The sequence below is a fragment of the Scyliorhinus canicula genome, chromosome 8, assembly GCF_902713615.1.
Source record: "Scyliorhinus canicula chromosome 8, sScyCan1.1, whole genome shotgun sequence".
NCBI lineage: Eukaryota > Metazoa > Chordata > Chondrichthyes > Carcharhiniformes > Scyliorhinidae > Scyliorhinus > Scyliorhinus canicula.
Window position 1 is genome coordinate 65908962 of NC_052153.1, and position 20058 is coordinate 65929019.

Sequence of the window (20058 nt, forward strand, 5' to 3'; positions counted from 1 at the left end):
TAGCCACTTTCCAGTCCTCTGGGATCCTTCATGCCTCCAGTGATTCCTGAAAGATCATCACTAATGCCTCCACAAGTTCCTCAGCTATCTCTTTTAGGACCCTGAGGTGTAGTCCATCCGGTCCAGGTGATTTATCCGCCTTCAGACCTTTCAGTTTTTCCAGAACCTTCTCTTCAGTAATGGTCACTGCACTCATCTCTGCCCCCTGGTTCTCCTGGAGCTCTGGCATCCCACTGGTGTCTTCCACCGTGAAGACTGATAGAAAGTAACTATTCCGTTTGTTTGCCATTTCTTTGTTTCTTATTATTACTTCTCCAGCCACATTTCCCAGTGGTCCAAAGTCTATTTTTGCCTCTCTCTTACCTTTTATATATTGAAAAAAACTCTTCCTATCTTCCTTTATATTACTAGATAGCTTGCACTCATACTTCATCTTCTCCCCACTTATTGCTTTTTTTGTTGTCATCTGCTCCCTTTTAAAGGCTTCCCAATCCTCTGGCTTCTCACTAATTCTCGCCACTTTGTATGCTTTTTCTTTAGCTTTTATGCTATCTTTGACTTCCCTCGTCAGCCATGGATACCTTGTCCTCCCCTTAGCAAGTTTCCTCCTCCTTGGAATGAATTTCTGTTGTGCCTCCCGAATAACCTACAAAAACCCCTGCCATTGCTGTTCCACTGTCTTCCCTGCTAGGCTCCTTTTCCAATCAATTCTGGCCAGCTCCTCCCTCATGTCTTTGTAGTTACCCTTATTTAATTGTAATACCGTTATATCCAATTGCAGCGTCTCCCTCTCAAACTACAGGGTAAATTCTATCATGAAGGTGCAGTTTAGCAAATCAATAGTTACAGAAATGTAGCAAACAGAAGGGCCAAAGGCTAGTCAAATAGGATTTCAAAAGTACAGTTTTAAATGAACTGAGAGATAAATTTCTCCAGGGATGAAGACAGAAGACAGGGTTGGGGTGTGGAATGGGGCATGGGTGCAGACTGATAAAAGGAAGTGATCAGAGATGGCTTTATCTGTAATTGATATGATTGGACGCTCAAGACCATGTTATTATATATAATATAGCAAGAAGCCACTGAGGCAGCTACTGTAATATCATTGAAAGTGAATTAGATAAGAGCTATGAATGATAAGAAAGTACACTGGGAAATGACAGGAAGAAAATTTAGGACTAGACAGTTAAAGCTGAAGGGCTAACAGCGCATCGCCAGAAGTGATGAATGGCCTCCTGAAATGCTGTAATTTCTGTGATACTCAGAAGTCATGTACAAAGAATACAATAGTACATTTTTGTTGCATATATTATGGTTCCATAAGCAATTTGAAAAAAAAAGTCCTGGGACATTTTCAAAGAGAAACGTTAAACTACACGGACAACATCTATCTTTTAAAATCTGAATTATAATGGAAAACGCGCAATAAAGAGGGCTAAAAGGGATCATGAAATATCTTTGGCTAACAGGGTTAAGGAAAATCCCAAAGCATTTTATTCGTATGTAAGGAGCAAGAGGGTAACTAGAGAAAGGATTGGCCCACTTAAAGACAAAAGAGGGAATTTATGCGTGGACTCAGAGGAAATGGGTGAGATTCTTAATGAGTACTTTGCATCGGTATTCACAAAGGAGAGGGACAAGACGGATGTTGAGGCTAGGGATGGATGTTTAAATACTCTCGGTCAAGTTGTCATACGGAAGGGGGAAGTTTTGGGTATTCTAAAAGACATTAAGGTGGACAAGTCCCCAGGACCGGATGGGATCTATCCCAGGTTACTGAGGGAAGCGAGGGTCGAAATAGCTGGGGCCTTAACAGATATTTTTGCAGCATCCTTGAGCACGGGTGATGTCCCGGAGGACTGGAGAATTGCTAATGTTGTCCCTTTGTTTAAGAAGGGTAGCAGGGATAATCCAGGGAATTATAAACCTGTGAGCTTGACGTCAGTGGTAGGCAAACTGTTGGAGAAGATACTGAGGGATAGGATCTATTCACATCTGGAAGAAAATAGACTTATCAGTGATAGGCAGCATGGTTTTGTGCAGGGAAGGTCATGTCTTACAAACCTAATAGAATTCTTTGAGGAAGTGACAAAGTTAATTGATGAGGGAAGGGCTGTAGATGTCATATACATGGACTTTAGTAAGGCGTTTAATAAGGTTTCCCATGGTAGGTTGATGGAAAAAGTGAAGTTGTATGGGGTTCAGGGTGTACTAGCTAGATGGATAAAGAACTGGCTGGGCAACAGGAGACAGAGAGTAGTGGTGGAAGGGAGTGTCTCAAAATGGAGAAGGGTGACTAGTGGTGTTCCACAGGGATCCGTGCTCGGACCACTGTTGTTTGTGATCTACATAAATGACCTGGAGGAAGGTATAGGTGGTCTGATTAGCAAGTTTGCAGATGATACTAAGATTGGTGGAGTTGCAGATAGCGAGGAGGACTGTCAGAGAATACAACAAAATATAGATAGATTGGAGAGTTGGGCAGAGAAATGGCAGATGGAGTTCAATCCAGGCAAATGCGAGGTGATGCATTTTGGAAGATCAAATTCAAGAACGGACTATATGGTCAATGGAAGGGTCTTGGGGAAAATTGATGTGCAGAGAGATCTGGGAGTTCAGGTCCATTGTACCCTGAAGGTGGCAACGCAGGTTGATAGAGTGGTTAAGAAGGCATGCAGCATGCTTGCCTTCATCGGACGGGGTATTGAGTACAAGAGTTGGCAGGTCATGTTACAGTTGTATAGAACTTTGGTTCGGCCACATTTGGAATACTGCGTGCAGTTCTGGTCGCCACATTACCAGAAGGATGTGGATGCCTTGGAGAGGGTGCAGAGGAGGTTCACCAGGATGTTGCCTGGTATGGAGGGTGCTAGCTATGAAGAAAGGTTGAGTAGATTAGGATTGTTTTCGTTGGAAAGACGGAGGTTGAGGGGGGACCTGATTGAGGTCTACAAAATTATGAGAGGTATGGACAGGGTGGATAGCAACAAGCTTTTCCCAAGAGTGGGGGTGTCAGTTACAAGGGGTCACGATTTCAAGGTGAGAGGGGGAAAGTTTAAGGGAGATGTGCGTGGAAAGTTTTTTACGCAGAGGGTGGTGGGTGCCTGGAACGCTTTACCAGTGGAGGTGGTAGAGGGGGGCACGATAGCATAATTTAAGAAGCATCTAGACAGGTATATGAATGGGCGGGAACAGAGGGAAGTAGACCTTGGAAAATAGGAGACAGATTAGGATAAAGGATCTGGATCGGCGCAGGCTGGGAGGGCTGAAGGGCCTGTTCCTGTGCTGTAATTTTCTTTGTTCTTTGAAAACAAGAATCATTCAGGGCTGGGTAAAACACCTTGATTAGTGCAACAATGTATTACATCCAAATACTGTTTTACCAAGTCGTCATTAGGCGTCTCTGTTTCCTCTAAAAGTGATGTTGGTTGCGAAACAAAATTAAAACAGACTTTGCAAGGACTTTGGAAGCATTAGCATTGATCAGTGCTATCATCATTTGACAAGGATTTATTTGCATGGTCAGAGGTTTCTGTACAGAAGACAATATACAACAGATGAAGACTTAAAGGCAGTATCCGAACATCAATAAGAATGTGTCCAGAATTATAGTTTGGCATTTTGATTTATCAGATGAGGAATTTAAAATGACATTGCTTTTACAACTCTATGAGCAGACCAGCTTTTATAGAAAGTGATGATCTTATTCAAAATTCTGCGAATAGAGAAAGTATAGCTTCCAGGGTGGGAGGACGTGAAGAATTAACTTCATTTATACAGTATTTCAAGTGTAACCAACGCATCACTTTCTGATCGATACATAAGCAAATAATCACTTTCTGAAATGAAATATTTGGTTATTCTTATTACTTTTAACCTCTTCATTAAGAAAGATTGTTTGGCAATGGAGGGCATGCTGGATTGTATGGATTTATGTTCTAATGTCACAAATAGATAGCATTTTACTAAATGTTCAAAAAACCAATTCCTGTAAAATTCTTAGTTGATTCATACCTATTTTGGATATTAGAATGCCGCAGAACTGATTGCTCAGAAATTAAGACAGCACTACAAAGTTAAGACAGAGGTTAAAGCAATTCTGGATGCATTGTGTCTCACGTTTACTTGGTATGTAAATCCATACCAATGAAATAGTTAAATTGCACTGAGTTTAACAACAGAGGTATACGAGTTGCAGAACACATGATAGACATCTAACAGTGTACTAAAGGAATCCCGATTCAAAGCAAATATTACATTTAAACAACACAACTCCATCAATAGATGCAAAATAAAGCTACAGCTTGTTTAAAATCCAATGACAGTCACAAAGATAGGCTATATACAGAAGGAACTGAGAGAAATAGTAACATGATAAACTAGCTGCACTTTAGGCTGTAGAATACAATGCCAGTTTATGTAAACATTATAATATGGAATTACGAATTGGTTGGGAATGGAATGAAGATAATAAAACCTCATAGGTGGTATCACGGAGAATGCAGATGTAATATGGCATTGGAACACTTTTGCAAATTGAATTAACAAACAGCAGCTTAAAATGATGCTTGGCAACTTTGTCTGCATGTGAAGTTTATGATATCAGTATCAGTCCATGGTTATTACTTTAGGAAAAGTGCTTCACTTTTGAAAAGATAATTGAGTGCAGTTTTCATACTTCTCATTCATTTGCCTTGATGGTTCTTAGAGCTCAACATATTGCCCTTGTCGCAAATGAATAAAAACAAGATCCTAGTGTCTCATAAAGATTCCATCAGCTGTTTTGTGAGCTGGATGATGATGTCTCATTCTTCCTAAAGCTTGATCTTTTACAGGATTCCCTTGGTAGAAAAAGTTAAAGTTGTGTTACTAATATTGCTTCAGGGAAGATTAAAATGAAACAGTAGTACCACATCACTTATTCTTATGGTTGAAATTCTGATCATTATTCATGCAATAAAATATTTTCCTTTTCTCTCTTGACTGCACTGGCTCAGCCTGAGGTACATTCAGCACTGATATTTTTTTAAATATAAATTTAGAGTACTCAATTCATGTTTTCCAATTAAGGGGCAATTTTTATCGTAGCCAATTCACCTATCCTGCACATCTTTGGATTGTGGGGGCAAATCCCACGCAAACACGGGGAGAAATGCCACATGGACAGTGACCCAGAACCAGGATCAAACCTGGGACCGTGGCTCCGTGAAGCAGCAATGCTAACCACTGCTCCACCATGCTGCCCGGAACTGATATTTTAAGTGATCAATGCACGTGTGCACACCCGCAGATGGTGGGTGTTAGTCGATAGGATATTTTACTGCAGGATGTCCAGCAGATGTCACTGGATGGCAATCAGGAACAGCAATCCTGGCTGTTATTTCCCCCTGCTCAATCCAAATCCCTAGACCAGTTGCAGCATCCTTCCTGCCACCCTGACTGAGAGCAGCTAAATCAGTAGAGCCTGGAATCGAAGCTAGGATGCTCATGGTGTGTATAGGTCAGAATCACTGCACACAATGCACTTCTGAACTAAACCATCTGGGGGTCTCATTGAGAGCAAAGGCACTAAAAGATCTTCTGGAGAAACGAGCTCGGCTCTGTGTGGTCCTGAGCTGGTGGTCACATATATTGATGCATTTGGGATTTGGCAACAAAACAACCCTGACATTCATGACAGCGACAAAGGTCTAACTGGCACCATGGGGACAATGGATGGCTTGTAGACTCTGGGGAAGTCAGGTATTCTGTAGAAATAGGTTGTCCTCTCACATTGTTTATGTTGTTCAATAATAAATAAAAATAACAAAAGTTATTGGGCCTGCTAAATAATGTACCAACTGCATCTGATCTCCCTTGTGTGAAGGGGATTGCTACACAAAAATTGACCTTCCTGCTGACTATGGAAAATGACAAGAGGTTGCATGTTGTACAACAAATTCTGAAAAAACTAGCAAAGGCCCAAAATATCGAGCTAGTCACCAGCTTCTGAACAAAATGATGGACTAAAACTTTTTATGTAGCACCAAATCAACAAACTCCGCTTGAAATCCTTTTATTAGATATTATCTCTCTTTTGCCACTGAGCTATTGTAGAAGTACTGTCGCATTTGTACATCTTACTTGGTCTCTCTGTGGATTTTCATGACCGGTTTATACAGGTCTGGGATCTTTCTCCCAATCATTGGTCTCAGATTCTCTTTTAACTTGTTGTAATTCTTTTTCAATTCTTGTTGATATTCCTTTTGGTCAGAGGCAATCAGGTTTTTGTTTTTCTCCACAGCTTCTCCACATCTGGAGAGGAAATAAAACATTAGCAAAGACCCGAGAAATATTATTTCACTTACTTTAACCATGAGGTCATTTACTATTTTGCATGCTCAGATTCACTCTATATTTGGTGTATTGATGTTGTCCAATATCCCTTTTCATTCCAACTTTTACATTTGTTTGGCAGTTATTTATTTTCTCCTCCCTTGCTTCGGAAAAGCTTCTGGCTTGGAAGATATGAATTTCTCCCTGCACCCGTTCCATGTTATAATCACCCACCAGGTGGTGTGCAGAGAGCCCTGGGGTAAATCTCTCTGACTTCCCCTTTCTTTCTCCTCAGCTTAGTAACATCACCCTAACCCTGCCACACACTGGCGCAACTGCAATCAATAATACTGTGAACCACGACCATACATCTGTCATGTGAGAGTACCTTTAAGAAATGGGTGTTTTTTATAGAATAACTGTAGTGGGTGTACCTTTAAGAAACGGGTGTTTATTACAGCAGTGATGTCAGAGTGTGGGTGGAGCTGGGCTGTCTGTCAGCTTTTCGTTTCACTTGAGAAAAGCATGGGTGTATCTGTGTTTTTTTGGTTTTGTTTCAGTGTTGGAGCTGCAGTCAGCCACAGAATGTGTAATGTTGTTCTCTCTGCCATGTAAAGACTATTTATTAATCATTTGGTGAATTCAGAGTGATGACTGTTCTCAGTAGTGAATTTAAACCTGATGTGCTTCTGTTAAAAGTTTTTTTTACAGTCTTATGGATGCTAAAAGGAAAGTAAGGATTATTTAGTGTTGTATTCTTTGGGGGTTGTATTTGAATTAATGGTTGCTAAGATGTTCACTATGTTTTAAAAAGGTTAACTTGAGTTCATAGAATACACATTGTTTTGCTTAAAAAAAAACCTTTCCATTTCTGCTGTACCACACCTGTACAGTGGGCCGTGTGCTCCCCATACCACAATCTATGAAAAGTTGTGGGTCAGGTGAACTCCATGATACACTTTGGGGTTCCCTAAACCCTGGCCCATAACAAATCCGATTATAATTTGTTCAAATTTATCCTCATTTGAAAAAATGTAAATTTATTAATTAGACTACACATTAATATTCACATATTTATTCTGATCAGGCAAATGATTGCTTTAGAGATAAAACTAGTCAGTAAAGCAGTGAGGTGCATACAGGCAGAGGATACAATAGGTTTGCATTTCTATTTTTAGTGCACTGTTTATGCATTCCTAACAACTTCATGCTTATGCTATCTTAATACTTTGGTTAATCCACTTAGTGGATAAAATAAAATGCAAAGAGAAATGCAATAAAATGACACACAGAAAAGGGCGGCACGGTGGCACAGTGGTTAGCACTGATGCCTCACGGCACCGAGGACCCGGTTTCGACCACAGCCCCGGGTCACTGTTCGTGTGGAGTTTGCAAATTCCCCCCTGTGTCTGCGTAAGTCTCAACTCCACAACCCAATGATGTGCAGGGGAGGTGGGTTGGCTAAACTGCGCTCAATTGGAAAAATAAGAATTGGGTGGTCTAATTTTTTTCAAATGACACGCAGAGGAAATGAAACCCCAAGATAATTTTCTCAGACATATTTCTTCAGGCTGTTGAAGATAAGCTTTGACTCACAGTAATCGGAGCATCTCCATGTCAAACAGAACACAGATACTTAGTTGAGAAAAGGTGAGAGGACGCTCGAGTGGAGCATAAGCTGGGACTGATACGACTGAATGGCCTGTTTCTGTGCTGTACATCCTATGTAATAATAAGTAAATATATGTGCTTTTGCTTTCATTCCCAATTTTCTCTCTCCATCTCTTTTCCTGATTTTAAAGATTATAAAGATATGGGGCTGGATTCTCCATTTCAGGGACTATGCCCCATGCCGTCGTAAAAACTGTGGCCTTTCGCGCCAGAAAAACTGGCCTGAAAAGGCCACATATTCATAGCCCTGAAGGGGGCTCGCAAGGACCCGTCGGGATGCTCTCAGCTTTTGCTGCAGGTACGGGTTTCCCGCACGTCTGTGTCAGAGGCCGTGCACGCGCACGGCGCCGGCCTCCAGCGGCCGCGCTGTGCACCATGGCGGTCTCAGACCACGGAGCTGGACCTCACAAATAGTGCCCCCGATCGGCCGCGCACCAGACCCGGATCACCCGCCTGAAATTAGCCCGGTCCCGTATGAGGCCACCCCTGCACTCCAATCGGCTCGCCTCCGACTGCGGTCGCCACACTAGTATCACGACCGGGAGGACCATGTTAGATTCATGCTGTCGGGAATTTGGACGTTGAGGCCCGGAGAATCGGGGAACCAGCGCTGGTCAAGATTCCATGCACGGAAGTGGATTCTCTGCCCCAGCGCCGGATGCGATTTGGCGTTGGGGTGCAGAGAATCCAGCCCATGGTTCCAAGTGAATCAGTTGCTCTCAAGTATTTCACCCAAATTGTCATTTTTCAGGTGAGAGCTTTGGTAGGTTATTCAACTATTCTGCCTTGTTCTTGCCTGGTGTGTGCACTTCGAGCACAGGTCACCAGGTAGCAAGAGTAACTGGATAGATGGTGACCCTTGGTTTTCTCTGTCATTATGCACTGCGGCCAGTTATGTTACTTCAGTTGCCATCCTTGCTAAACACAATGAATGTGCTACAGACTGAGGTCACACATGACACGTTTTTGATCTGCAATAATGTGCTGTGCAAGAAAAGGTCTCCATGTTTTCAAATTCAACAAATAACTCATCCTGCATTTCATTTAGCTTACCGCATGATAAATTCTTTGAAGCATAACCTCAATTTATTGTGATGTCTGAAGAGTTTTGAATCTTCTGGAATTTCAGCTAGAAATACTTGAGCTACTTCTAATGGACCCTGTAACAAAAAGGCAAAACTGGTATGAGACACGAGGAAAGAAACATAGTGCTTTGGTTAGCTTGTAAAGAATTAAAACCATTGTTAAGAATTAAAACCATTATGATATAACTTACTAAGACTGCCTATTTTCACCTCCGTAACATTGTCCGACTCTGTTCCTGCCTCAGCTCATCAGCTGTTGAAATCTCATTCATGCCTTTGTTACACCTAGATTGGGCTATTCCAATGCACTCTTGCCTAATCTCCTACATTTTATCCTCTGTAAACTCAACGTCATCCAAAACCTGCTGCTCTTTCCAAGTCCAACTCGTCCACCACTCTTGTGGTCTCTGACCTATATTGCCAAGGCAAGGAATGCCTCAAATAAAACATTTCTTTTTTAAAATGGTATTCCTTTATCAGAGTTACAAAACCAGAGCTCAGGGTGTGGACAGGGCAAATCCCCAATCCAGCTCCTTGCCTGCTCCAAAAATCAATTCAAATTGAATCCAATTCATGATCCTCACAAGAGAGACATACCAGATCTAGGCGTTACACATACCTCGCTTATCTTAATCTTAGCCCAAAGGCCGTGAAGCGATCAAATAAAAATTTTCATCCTCGTTTTCAATTGCCTCCTTCGTCCTACCGCTCCCTTGGCTGGATTCTCCAATTTGGACACTATGTCCTGATGCCGGCGAGGAATGGTGGCATTTTATGACCGAACAATCGACACAAAACGGCCACCGAGCCATCGTCTGCTGGGGTGCAACATGACGCTGTCCACGCGTGGACCTGGTCTGCCAAATAGTGCCCCCACTTTGGCCAGGCTCGCTATCCTCGGACCACCCCCCCCCCCACCAGTGCCCCAGCCCCTGCCAAATCCCCCCCTGCCCGCGGATTGGCTCTACCCCGACTGTGGCAGCGCAGTTGCCACCCCGAGTTCCTGAAAGAAAATAGCATGAGAGACCCATGCCATCAGGAACACGGCCGGTCAGGGTCGGAGCATCGGTGGGAGGGCCTGAGGCCGTCCATACGGGGCGGAGCATCGTAAAAGCGGCACATCTCCGATTTCGGCCCCAACGTGGATTCTCTGGCCAATCGCCGAACGTCGGAGACCGGAGAATCCCGCCCCCGTCTCTAATGTCCACTGGACTCTCCAACCCCCTGAGTCAAGTAAAACAATTCATAAACTGTCGCCACATATCCCTACTCCAAACAAAGTATCAAACAGTTAATAATGTGCAAAATGGCTGCTCCATTAATTCCTGGCAAAATGTAAAGAAGCTTAAGGAAACATAACATTCTTCTTATTCAAAAGGGTATTGTTTAGCTGTACAGATAGCTGAATTGAGATCTCAGATCTCTATGTCAAACTCCTATTTATCGACTCCAGCTTGTCGTGTTGGTTCAATATAAGATTTATTGAACTTCAGTAACGAAGATCACAGCTGCCTGTGGGTTGACTCTATACTACTCTAAGTAAATTAACATTAACTATCTAGACCAGGTTAGCTCAGATCCACATGTAGAAGGTGTTGAATGATTTGTACACCCTGACTGTCACTACAATTGTCACCAGTGGAAAGAGGCAGAGTGTTGATGCCTCGTGTGTTTTATAGTTGGAAGCCCCCTCTGGTGTCCTGTCTTGTGATTGGTCATGTTCTATTCTGTATATTGATTGGCTTACCTGGGTGTCTGTCACTGCCTGCTTTTACCTCATGAAGTGCATGGGTGCATATTATGACAGAGCTCAGCCTTCAACACCATCATTCCTACGAAACTCATCTTCAAACTCCGTGACCTTGGCCTCGGTTCCTCCCTCTGCGACTGGATCCTGAACTTTCTAACCCACGGGCCACAATCAGTAAAGATAGGCAATAACACCTCCTCCACGATCATCCTCAACACCGGTGCCCTACAAGGCTGTGTCCTCAGCCCCCTACTATACTCCTTATACACCTATGACTATGTGGCCAAATTCCCCTCCAACGCCTGCTGTAGCCTGTTCACTATCCTTCCTTTCAGTAATGTTTCCCAGTCCATCATAGCCAAAACATGCTCATACTAGTTACTTTTATTGAGGTTAAGCATCCTAGTCTCAGAATCAATTACCTCACTATCCACCTTGATAAAGAATTCTATCATATTATGGTCACTCATCCCCAAGGGTTCTCCCACAACTAGATGTCCAACTAATCCTTTCTCATTGCATAATACCCAGTCCTAGGTGGTCTGTTCCCTTGTTGGTTCCCTCCTTTATTGTATTGTGACTAATTCTACTCAACAAATCTATATGCAGATTAAAGTCACTAATAATCCTTTATCACAAACATCTCTGATTTCCAGTCCAATGCTATTTCCAACATTCCAACTGCAGTTTGGTGGTTTGCATACCTCCCCTATGAATGTTTATTGCCCTTGATGTTTCTTAACTCGAGCTACACAGATTCCACACCGACTGTGCTAAATCTTTCCTCAATATTGTATCAATATCTTCTTTAAACAACAGTACAACTCCACCACCTTTTACTTTCTGTCTGTCCTTCAAAAAAACTGAAGAGCCCTCAATGATTAGTATCCATCCTTGGTCACCTTGGAGCCATGTCTCCGTAATCCCAACTATATAATACCCTTTACATCTATCCGCACAAATAATTCACCCTTTTTATTTTGAATGCTCCGAGTATTCAGTTACAAAACCTCAAGGCTAGTCCTTTTAATGTTCCTTGTCGCATCCCTACTATTTCTTACTGTGTCTTCATCTGATTCTGGCACTTGATTTCTCTGCCTATCACTTTTCTTATTTTCTCACTTTCTTTTTCTCTTGTTCTTAATTCCTCCTGCCCTGAATCCTTACATAGGTTCCCATCCCCCTGCCATATTAGTGTAAACCCATCCCCCTGCCACATTAGTGTAAACCCTCCCCAACTGCTTTCGCAAGTGCCCACCAAGGACATCAGTCCAGGCCCTGTCCAAGTGTAACGTGCCCAGTTGGTACTGGGCGCACCTCCCCCAGAATCAGTCCCAATGCCAAAGGAATCTGGAACCCTCCTCCTCACACCATATTTTCAGCCACGTATTCATCCTATATCCTGCTCTCTTCTACTCTGACTAGTATGTGGCACTGGTAGTAATCCTGAGATAGCTACCATTGAGGTCCTAGTTTTCAACTTGTTTCCTAGTTCCCTATATTTTGCTTTTAGAACCTCATCCCTTATTTATTTTTAAAAAATACTATTATTCTTCTCTGTTTTCACATTTTCATCCATATTTACCTTCACCAACAATCAGCGGTAACAAATACAATGTCAATCCCCTGGCCAACAATTCCTTCCTCTGACCAACCCCCAAATAATCCTCAACATTTTAAATACAAACATCAAAGAAAAGGATTCAGGAATCCACCATCCACCCAGACATAGACATCAACAAAATGTACATTCCAAACCCCCCCCACCCCACACGATGTTCGGTGTCATCCAATTCTTGAAAGTGCATAATGAATAAAGTCCATGAATTGTAGAACCCTTCCATCCTTCCCCTCAACTCAAACTTCACCTTCTCAACAGATTCCCCCGCCATGCCAGGGCACGGGGTGGAGAGACTGACCTCCGCCCCAACAGGATCCGCCTTTGGGCGATCAGCGAGGCGAAGGCTAAAACATCTGTCTCCACACCCGCTTCCAACCCTGGCCAATCCAATACCCCAAATACGGCCTCCTAAGGACCCAGCTCAAACCTCACATGTACCACCTTCGAAATTACCTTGAACACCCTCCAATACCCCTCCAGCTTTGGACAGGATCAAAACATATGAATGTGGTTTGCGGTGGCCCTCCCCCGCAATGTTCACAAACATCCTCTACCCCTTTAAAGAGTCGGCTCATCCTTACTTTTGTGAGGTGCGTCCGATACACCACCTTCAGCTGTATCAGCTCCAACCTCGCACTCGAAGTTGAGACATTCACCCTACAGAGCACGTCACAGCACAACCCCTCCTCCATCCCAACTCTTCCTCCCACTCTTTTAATCCCCTCCAGTGATGTCTTCTCTTCTCCCAGAATCGCCCCAGAAATCGCTGACACCACCCGCTTCTCCATTCCCCGTCATCAGCACTTCCCCCAACAGTGTGGAGGCCGGGGCTACCGGAAAGCTCTGCATCTCCTTCTTAGCAAAATCCCAGACCTGCATATATCTAAACATATCCCCCTGCCCCATCCCATATTTCGCTCCCAGCTCCTTCAATCCATCAAATCAGCCTCCTAGAAACAAATCCTTTAATGCCCTGACTCCCTTCTTGCCCTGACTTCCTTCTCCTCTTCCCTTATTTTTAACCTATGGCATTGGTACCAATGTGTACCATGACAACCGGCTGTTCACCCTCTCCCGCTTCAGAATGCCCTGTAACTGCTCTGATACATCCTTGGCCTGAGCAGCAGGGAGGCAACATACCATCCCGGAGTCTCTTTAGCGGCCACAGAAACAGCTATCTATTCCCCTTACAATTGACTCCCCTATGACTATTGCATTGCCACACCTTCTGCCCTACCCCTGTGCTGCACAGCCAACCTTGGTGCTACAAATTTGGCTGCAGTGGTAATCCCTTGAGAGGCCATTCCCCTCAACAGCACAGGCGGCACGGTACACAGTAGTTAGCATTGTTGCCACACAGTGCCAGGAACCCATGTTCAATTCCGGCTTCGGGTGACTGACAGTGTGGAGTTTGCACCTTCTCCCAGGTTTCCCAGGGGTGCTCCAGTTTCCTCCTACAGTCCAAAGATGTGCAGGTTAGGTGGATTGGCCATGCTAAATTGCTCCTTAGTATCCAAAAGGTTAGGTAGGGTTACCGGGTTAAGCGGATAGGGTGAGGGCGTGAGGTAGGGTGTTCTTCCCACGTGTCGGTGCAGACTCGATGGGCCGAATGGCCTCCTTCTGCACTATAGGAATTCTATTATTCTAAGAACAGTATCCAAAAAGGTAGATTTGTTTTGCAGGGGAATAGTCACAGGAGATTCCTGCACTGCCTCCTTAGCCCTCTTGTTCTGCCTGGTGGTCACCCATTCCCTCCCTGCCTGTGGAGTCTTAACCTGCGGTGTGACCACCTCTCTATACGTGTTATCAACGATACTCTCCACTTCAAAAATGATCTGCTGTGTCCCCAGACACCGCTCCAGCTCCCTTACCTCCCACAGCATCCTGGGACACAATTCATCTAGACCTGGAGATTTGTCCATTTTTAAGCCTGCCAACACCTCCAATATCTTGCCACTCCCCATGTCAATTTGCTCAAGAACCTTACAGTCTCTCTCCCTGAGTTCCATACCTACATCCTCATTCTCTTGGGTGAAAACAGATGCAAAGTATTCAAAACACCCTACAAAAACCCTTTGGCTCCAACCACAGATTGCCCATTTGGTCCCTACTCATTCCCTGGTTATCCTCTTCCCATTGATATACTGATGGAATATCTTGAGATTTCCATACTTTGAACAATCAGAGCTTTCTCATATCCCCTTTTTGCTCTCCTAATTGCTTTCTTAAACTCCATCCTGCAATTTCTGTGCTCCACTAATGCCTTTGCTGATTTGCACCCCTTGTATTTGCTAAAAGCCTCTCTTTTCCTTCCCTTTGTAACCTGAATATCCCTGCTCACCCAGGGTTCTCTGGGGCTGTTACTCCTTCCTATCACTCTAGAGGGAACAGTTGGTTGACTGAATTTCAAAATGTGTTGCGATCAACCTTTCTGTAGTTGGGTACATTGTTAAGAATGGAGGTTTTTTTTAGTGTAGCTGACAGCTTAACCAGAAGCCATGAAAAGTGTTCTCAATACAAATCTCATCCTGCACCTACCACCAAGAGTACGTACTTTCATATTGTGAATGAAATAAGCACTTATTAAAGACTTGGCCGCTAAATCATCAAGTCTTAGACCTTCAAGCAGAGTGTCACAGAATCACAGAATTGTTGTGGTGCGGGAGGCAATTTGGTCCATCGTGTTTGCACCAGTTCTCCAAAAGAGCATTATGACTTAGTGCCATTCCCCTGCCTCTTCTGTGTACTCCTGCACATTGTTGCCATTCAAGTAATTATCACGATTACAAACTTGGCATCTACAGGAACAGAGAGCAAGGACAATCCAGGCGAAAGACGGGACGAACGGCTGAAGCGGAGGTGAACGCGAGACGACAACAGCAGGGAAATCCGTCCGGGAGAAGCAAGTTACAACACCAACACCAGACCCATTCGCGTATTGCCCACTGTAATTGTTTCTCCGGCACCCAAATGTATATATACCTCCCCAGTTTCTCCTCCCCCACACACACAAACAGATGCCTACTTATGTGTTATAAATAATATTGCCAATTGCATAGAGTTGTTGCTGTTGAGCTGGTGCATAATACCTTACCAGTTATTTTATTTTTTATTTATTTTTTATTATTCATTTATTTTTTTTGTTGGTATGTTTGTGTGTGCCCTTCTCTTCTTCTGTGTACATAATGGTACATATACTTCGTTCAAAACCCAATAAAAAACATTTATTAAAAAAAAGTAATTATCTAATGTTCTCTTGAATGCCTTAATGAAATCTGCCTCCACCACATTTCCAGGGAGAGCATTCCAGACCCAAACCACTCATGCGAATAGTTCTTTCTCACATCACATTTGCTTCTTTTGTAAATCACTATAAAGCTGTGCCCTCTCGTACTTGATCCTTTTTACAAGTGGGAACAGTTTCCCCCCGTCTTCTCTGCCCAACCCCTCATGACTGAGCATCTCTATCAAATTACTTTTAAGCTGTCTTCTCTCCAAGGAGAACACTCTCAACCTCTCCAATCTATCCGTATGACTGAAGTTTTTCATCCCTGGAACCACTCATGTAAGCCTCTTTTGCACTCTCCCCAATGCGTTCACATTCTTCCTGGAGTGGAGTGCCCAAAACTGTACACAATATTCCAGCTGAGGTCTAACTATTGTCTTGTACACGGTCAGCATAACCTCCTTGCTCATGTACTCTAAGACCAGGATATGTATGCTTTATTAACTGCTCTCCACCATCTTCAATGCTCTATGCAGATATACACCCAGGTCCCTCTGCTCCTGCACATCTTTTAAGAATCCTACCTCTTATTTAATATTGTCTCTCCATGTTATTCCTACCAAAACTGTCATATACAAATCAACAGTAAGCAGACTCAGACTCTTTGGTGGGGTACTATACCTGGTTTACAGTAGTTCCCACAGAGCCTTGTAGCACCATCTGAAGCAATTTGGGATCTGGAGGTTCCTGATGAGTTGCAGTTGCTAGCTCAAGGGTTTTCTTCTGCATATCCTCAATAGCTACTTCAATAGGCGTCAGGATAAACTGTAAAACGAGCCAGATAAAGTTACTTGTTTCCAGGCTGCTACAATTGAAAATAAATTTGAATTCTATTCTCAATAAAGGTACACTTGACCCATATTAATGACTATGGCTTGCATCAGATGTCAGCAGTTTAAACCTGAAGGATACTGGGACTCACTATTCATTGCTGTTTCTACTGAAACATTTTACACGTGTGTGTTGCATGAGTTGTATATTGTAAAATTATACCTGGTAATGTCACACCCCATCTTAATTGTAACACAGCTTATTGGAATGAGGTGCCAGGCTTTTGTGTACATTTCAATAAGATCCATGGTTCAACAATGGTCCACAACCACAAATTAAATGTAACAAGACAAGGTATGTGCTCAAGTGCAGAGATTGTAAAGAGGAATCTGTGAAAGAGCTGCAGAAAATTGCAGCACAGAGGAATTTGGGAGTCTTCACGCATAATTCACAAAAATCTAGTCTGCAAGTTCAGCCGGTAATGCGGGAGGCAAATTGAATGCTGGCCTTTATTTCAAAGGAAATTAAGTATAATAGGGAAGTATTGCTAAAATTTTACAAGGCACTAGTTAGTCCACATCTGGAATACTGTGAACAGTTTTGATCCTTTATCTAAGGAAAGATATACTGGCACTGGAAGCAGTCCAGGAAAGGTTCACTCAGTTGATCTCGGGTATGGAGGGATTTCCTTTTGAGGAGAGATTGAGTAGATTGGGCCTGTCTTATTGGAGTTGAGAAGAATGAGAGTTGACATTGTTGAAACATGTAGGATTCTCAGCAGTCTTGACAGGGTAGATGCTGAGAGGGTGTTTCCTCTTGTGGGAGAGTCTGGGACCAGAGGGCATAATCTTAGAGTAAGGGGTCACCCATTTGAGACAGAGGTGAGGAGGAATTTCTTCTCTCAGAGGGCAGTGAATGTGCGGAATTCTTTACCTCAGAGGGCTGTAGAGGCTGGGTTGTGAAGTATGTTTGAAGTCGAGATACATTTTTAATCAAGAAAAGAATCAAGGCTTATGGGGAAAAGGCGAGAAAGTGGAATTGTGTATTATCAAATCAGATCAATCATGATCTAATTGAATGGCAGAGCAGGCTTGACGGGCCAAAGGGCCTATCTTTGCTTCCACGCCTTATGGCCTTATGGTCTTAAAGAAAAGGATTTGGCTGAACAATTTTGTAGTTGAACTACTTTTTATTTATTAGATCTTGCTGTGCTGCTTACCAACTTTCATCTTCTTCTAACCTGAGGCAACCATATCTCTACATTACTTTTGCCTTGGGGCATCAGTCCTTTATTTAATCAGGAAAGGATATTGGGTTACACATGCATAATTTATTGACTAGTTGCTATTTGCATTTCAAGGATGGCAGTTGCTCTACCGATTGATGTTTTAAAACATCTTTTCACAATATTTCCCTATTTCTCATCATGAAATCTAATTTTTAGTTGTTTCTTATGCACAACCATTAAAAATGTAATTGCCAGCTTCTGACATGCGAAGACAAAACAAAAAAAAAATTACATTTTTAATTTGAATGAAAATACTTTCTGGTCCAATCAGTGGACCCACTAAGTGCAGCGTACATATTGCTGCATTTTTTGAAGTTATGTTGTTTAGTGAAGGGATTGTCGTGAAGAACATGCCTGTGAAGTGAGCCAGACAGGTTGCTCTTGTCCATTAAGTGTATTTCCCAGTCGGTCAATTTTCAAAACCTGGGCTGGGATTTTACACTGCCTTTCTTCTCGGGCTAGTTTGGCGATGGGAACGGAAAATCTCGCGAGAGGCCCAAATCGTGTTTTACTTTGGGGAGAGAGAGTTAATTTAACTTCTGTGCATTGGGGTTGCCTTCCGATCTTAAATGAACAAAGTTGCTGATGGAGAAGGTACAATCAGCACCACCCCGCTAACGTGATGTTGTGGGACCCAATACCTCCAATGCTTTAAAATCTATCTCCCTAATGATAAAAAAGTCGGCACTTGGGTGGGTGCGCTTCCGACTCTCGCGCTGTCAAAGCCACTTTTCTCTCCAGACTCTCACAATCTGCATACAAATAGGGAAAATTCCACCCTGGGTTTCTTTCAAAGAGTTCTTGAGCATTCATGCAGAATGGTATGTTGAATTTATTACCTCTTCCTTCTGAATGACATTAATTCTAGTTTTAATGTAAGGGAAAGCATGTAGGGTTGTCAGGATGGTCTTTCTCTTGTACTGCTCTTTTAGGTCTCCTCGGGGACGTCCATCCTTTGTAAACGGAGTGGTGTACATGAAGCGGCGAAGGTTGAAATTCTTTTCAAAATGGGTGATTCTGTCTTTCATTTCATAATCATCAAAGAACGGCTCAACAAATGTTATTTGTATGTACGCCTGGAAATACAAAAGTTCAAAATATAAAAATATACAACTAATTTTTATTTGGTAATAAGTACTTATTGTGAAGACATGCTGCCTCTTTCTCTCCATATAGAGCGTATATATTCCTGTGTCCAAAACTTCAGGACTGGATACTGAGCCAAAACAATTACGAGGATCCATGCAAGAGTGCCCCACTGGTCACTGTGCAATATAATTTCACTCCAGCTTGCAGGATGTTACTCCGCCTTGCTTGTCGCAGTGCAGCTGAAATTGACTCTCTCATACATGGTGTTACCATGACTTGAATTTTTCATCATTAGGCGCGAAACACACTACTGGCTATGATTTGCCCCAGAACCCAATTTCAATAGCTGGTTGGCTAATTAATGGGCAGCCAGCATGAAACAAGTGCAGAGTATGGCTCAGTGTTGTTGGGGAGGGCGTGCGTGGAGAAAAGGGAGGGTGCGGGATGGTGCTTTTAACGTGCTCCCTCAGAGGAACAGTTGATGTGGAGCTGTCTCAAGGAGCTGCAGACCTGTCAAAATATAAACTGCAATGGTAAAATGCTGCTAAGTGTGTCGAGACAGCACATTCAATCATAAAGTTCAATCCCCGTACACCTTCCTTAATTTTATTTCAGCCCTGACATATCATTCCACCCTGGATTGAGGTTGCAGCTTAAACATAAAGGCCACCTGGCCAATCAGCCCACCCACTACCTATAAAGGGAGGCGAGCCCTGTAAAATTGCTGGCTTGATTGTTGGCAGGCGCGCTTCCACACATTGTTAGACGTTTAGCTGCTGTTGTATAAAGAGTCAAAGGTTCTGCTCCTTTCCACAAACACCTTTATTTTACTTTAACAGACTCTGCACAAAACTCTATCATCACATCACCTGACACAAAGGCTAGCTGAAGCCCCTTTACATATCAGTGTCAATTATTAGATACTTAACATAAATGAGACAACTAATTGGAATGCCTCTGAACCCATTACTTAATAGTCTCCCCTTCCTTGGAGAAAAAAATTAGGTGAAAACTAAATTACAAGAAACTCAAAAACTCACACGCAATTTCCCCCCTTCTTTTTTTTCATTTTTGAAAGAAGAAAAAAAACAGTCACAGAAACAGATCCAAAAGTTTATGTGAACTCTCCCCTCTTTTTGTAAAACAGTCAAACAATTGATAGCTACTGTCGATACATTTAAA

General features: G+C 42.9%; 1 protein-coding gene across 2 annotated transcripts in view; it reads right to left on the reverse strand.

Moving 5' to 3' along the window:
* Positions 1-3483: 3483 nt before the first annotated feature.
* Positions 3484-20058, reverse strand: part of dock8 (dedicator of cytokinesis 8) — a 368411-nt gene continuing 351836 nt past the window's right edge. For both annotated transcript variants that reach the window (XM_038804697.1, XM_038804698.1), the window contains 5 exons: positions 18627-18863; positions 16350-16493; positions 9040-9146; positions 6124-6294; positions 3484-4841 (listed from right to left, as the gene is read on the reverse strand). In XM_038804697.1, the coding sequence (XP_038660625.1) occupies positions 4775-4841; positions 6124-6294; positions 9040-9146; positions 16350-16493; positions 18627-18863 (726 nt within the window). In that variant the 3' untranslated portion in view covers positions 3484-4774. The remainder of the gene's footprint in view (positions 4842-6123; positions 6295-9039; positions 9147-16349; positions 16494-18626; positions 18864-20058) is intronic.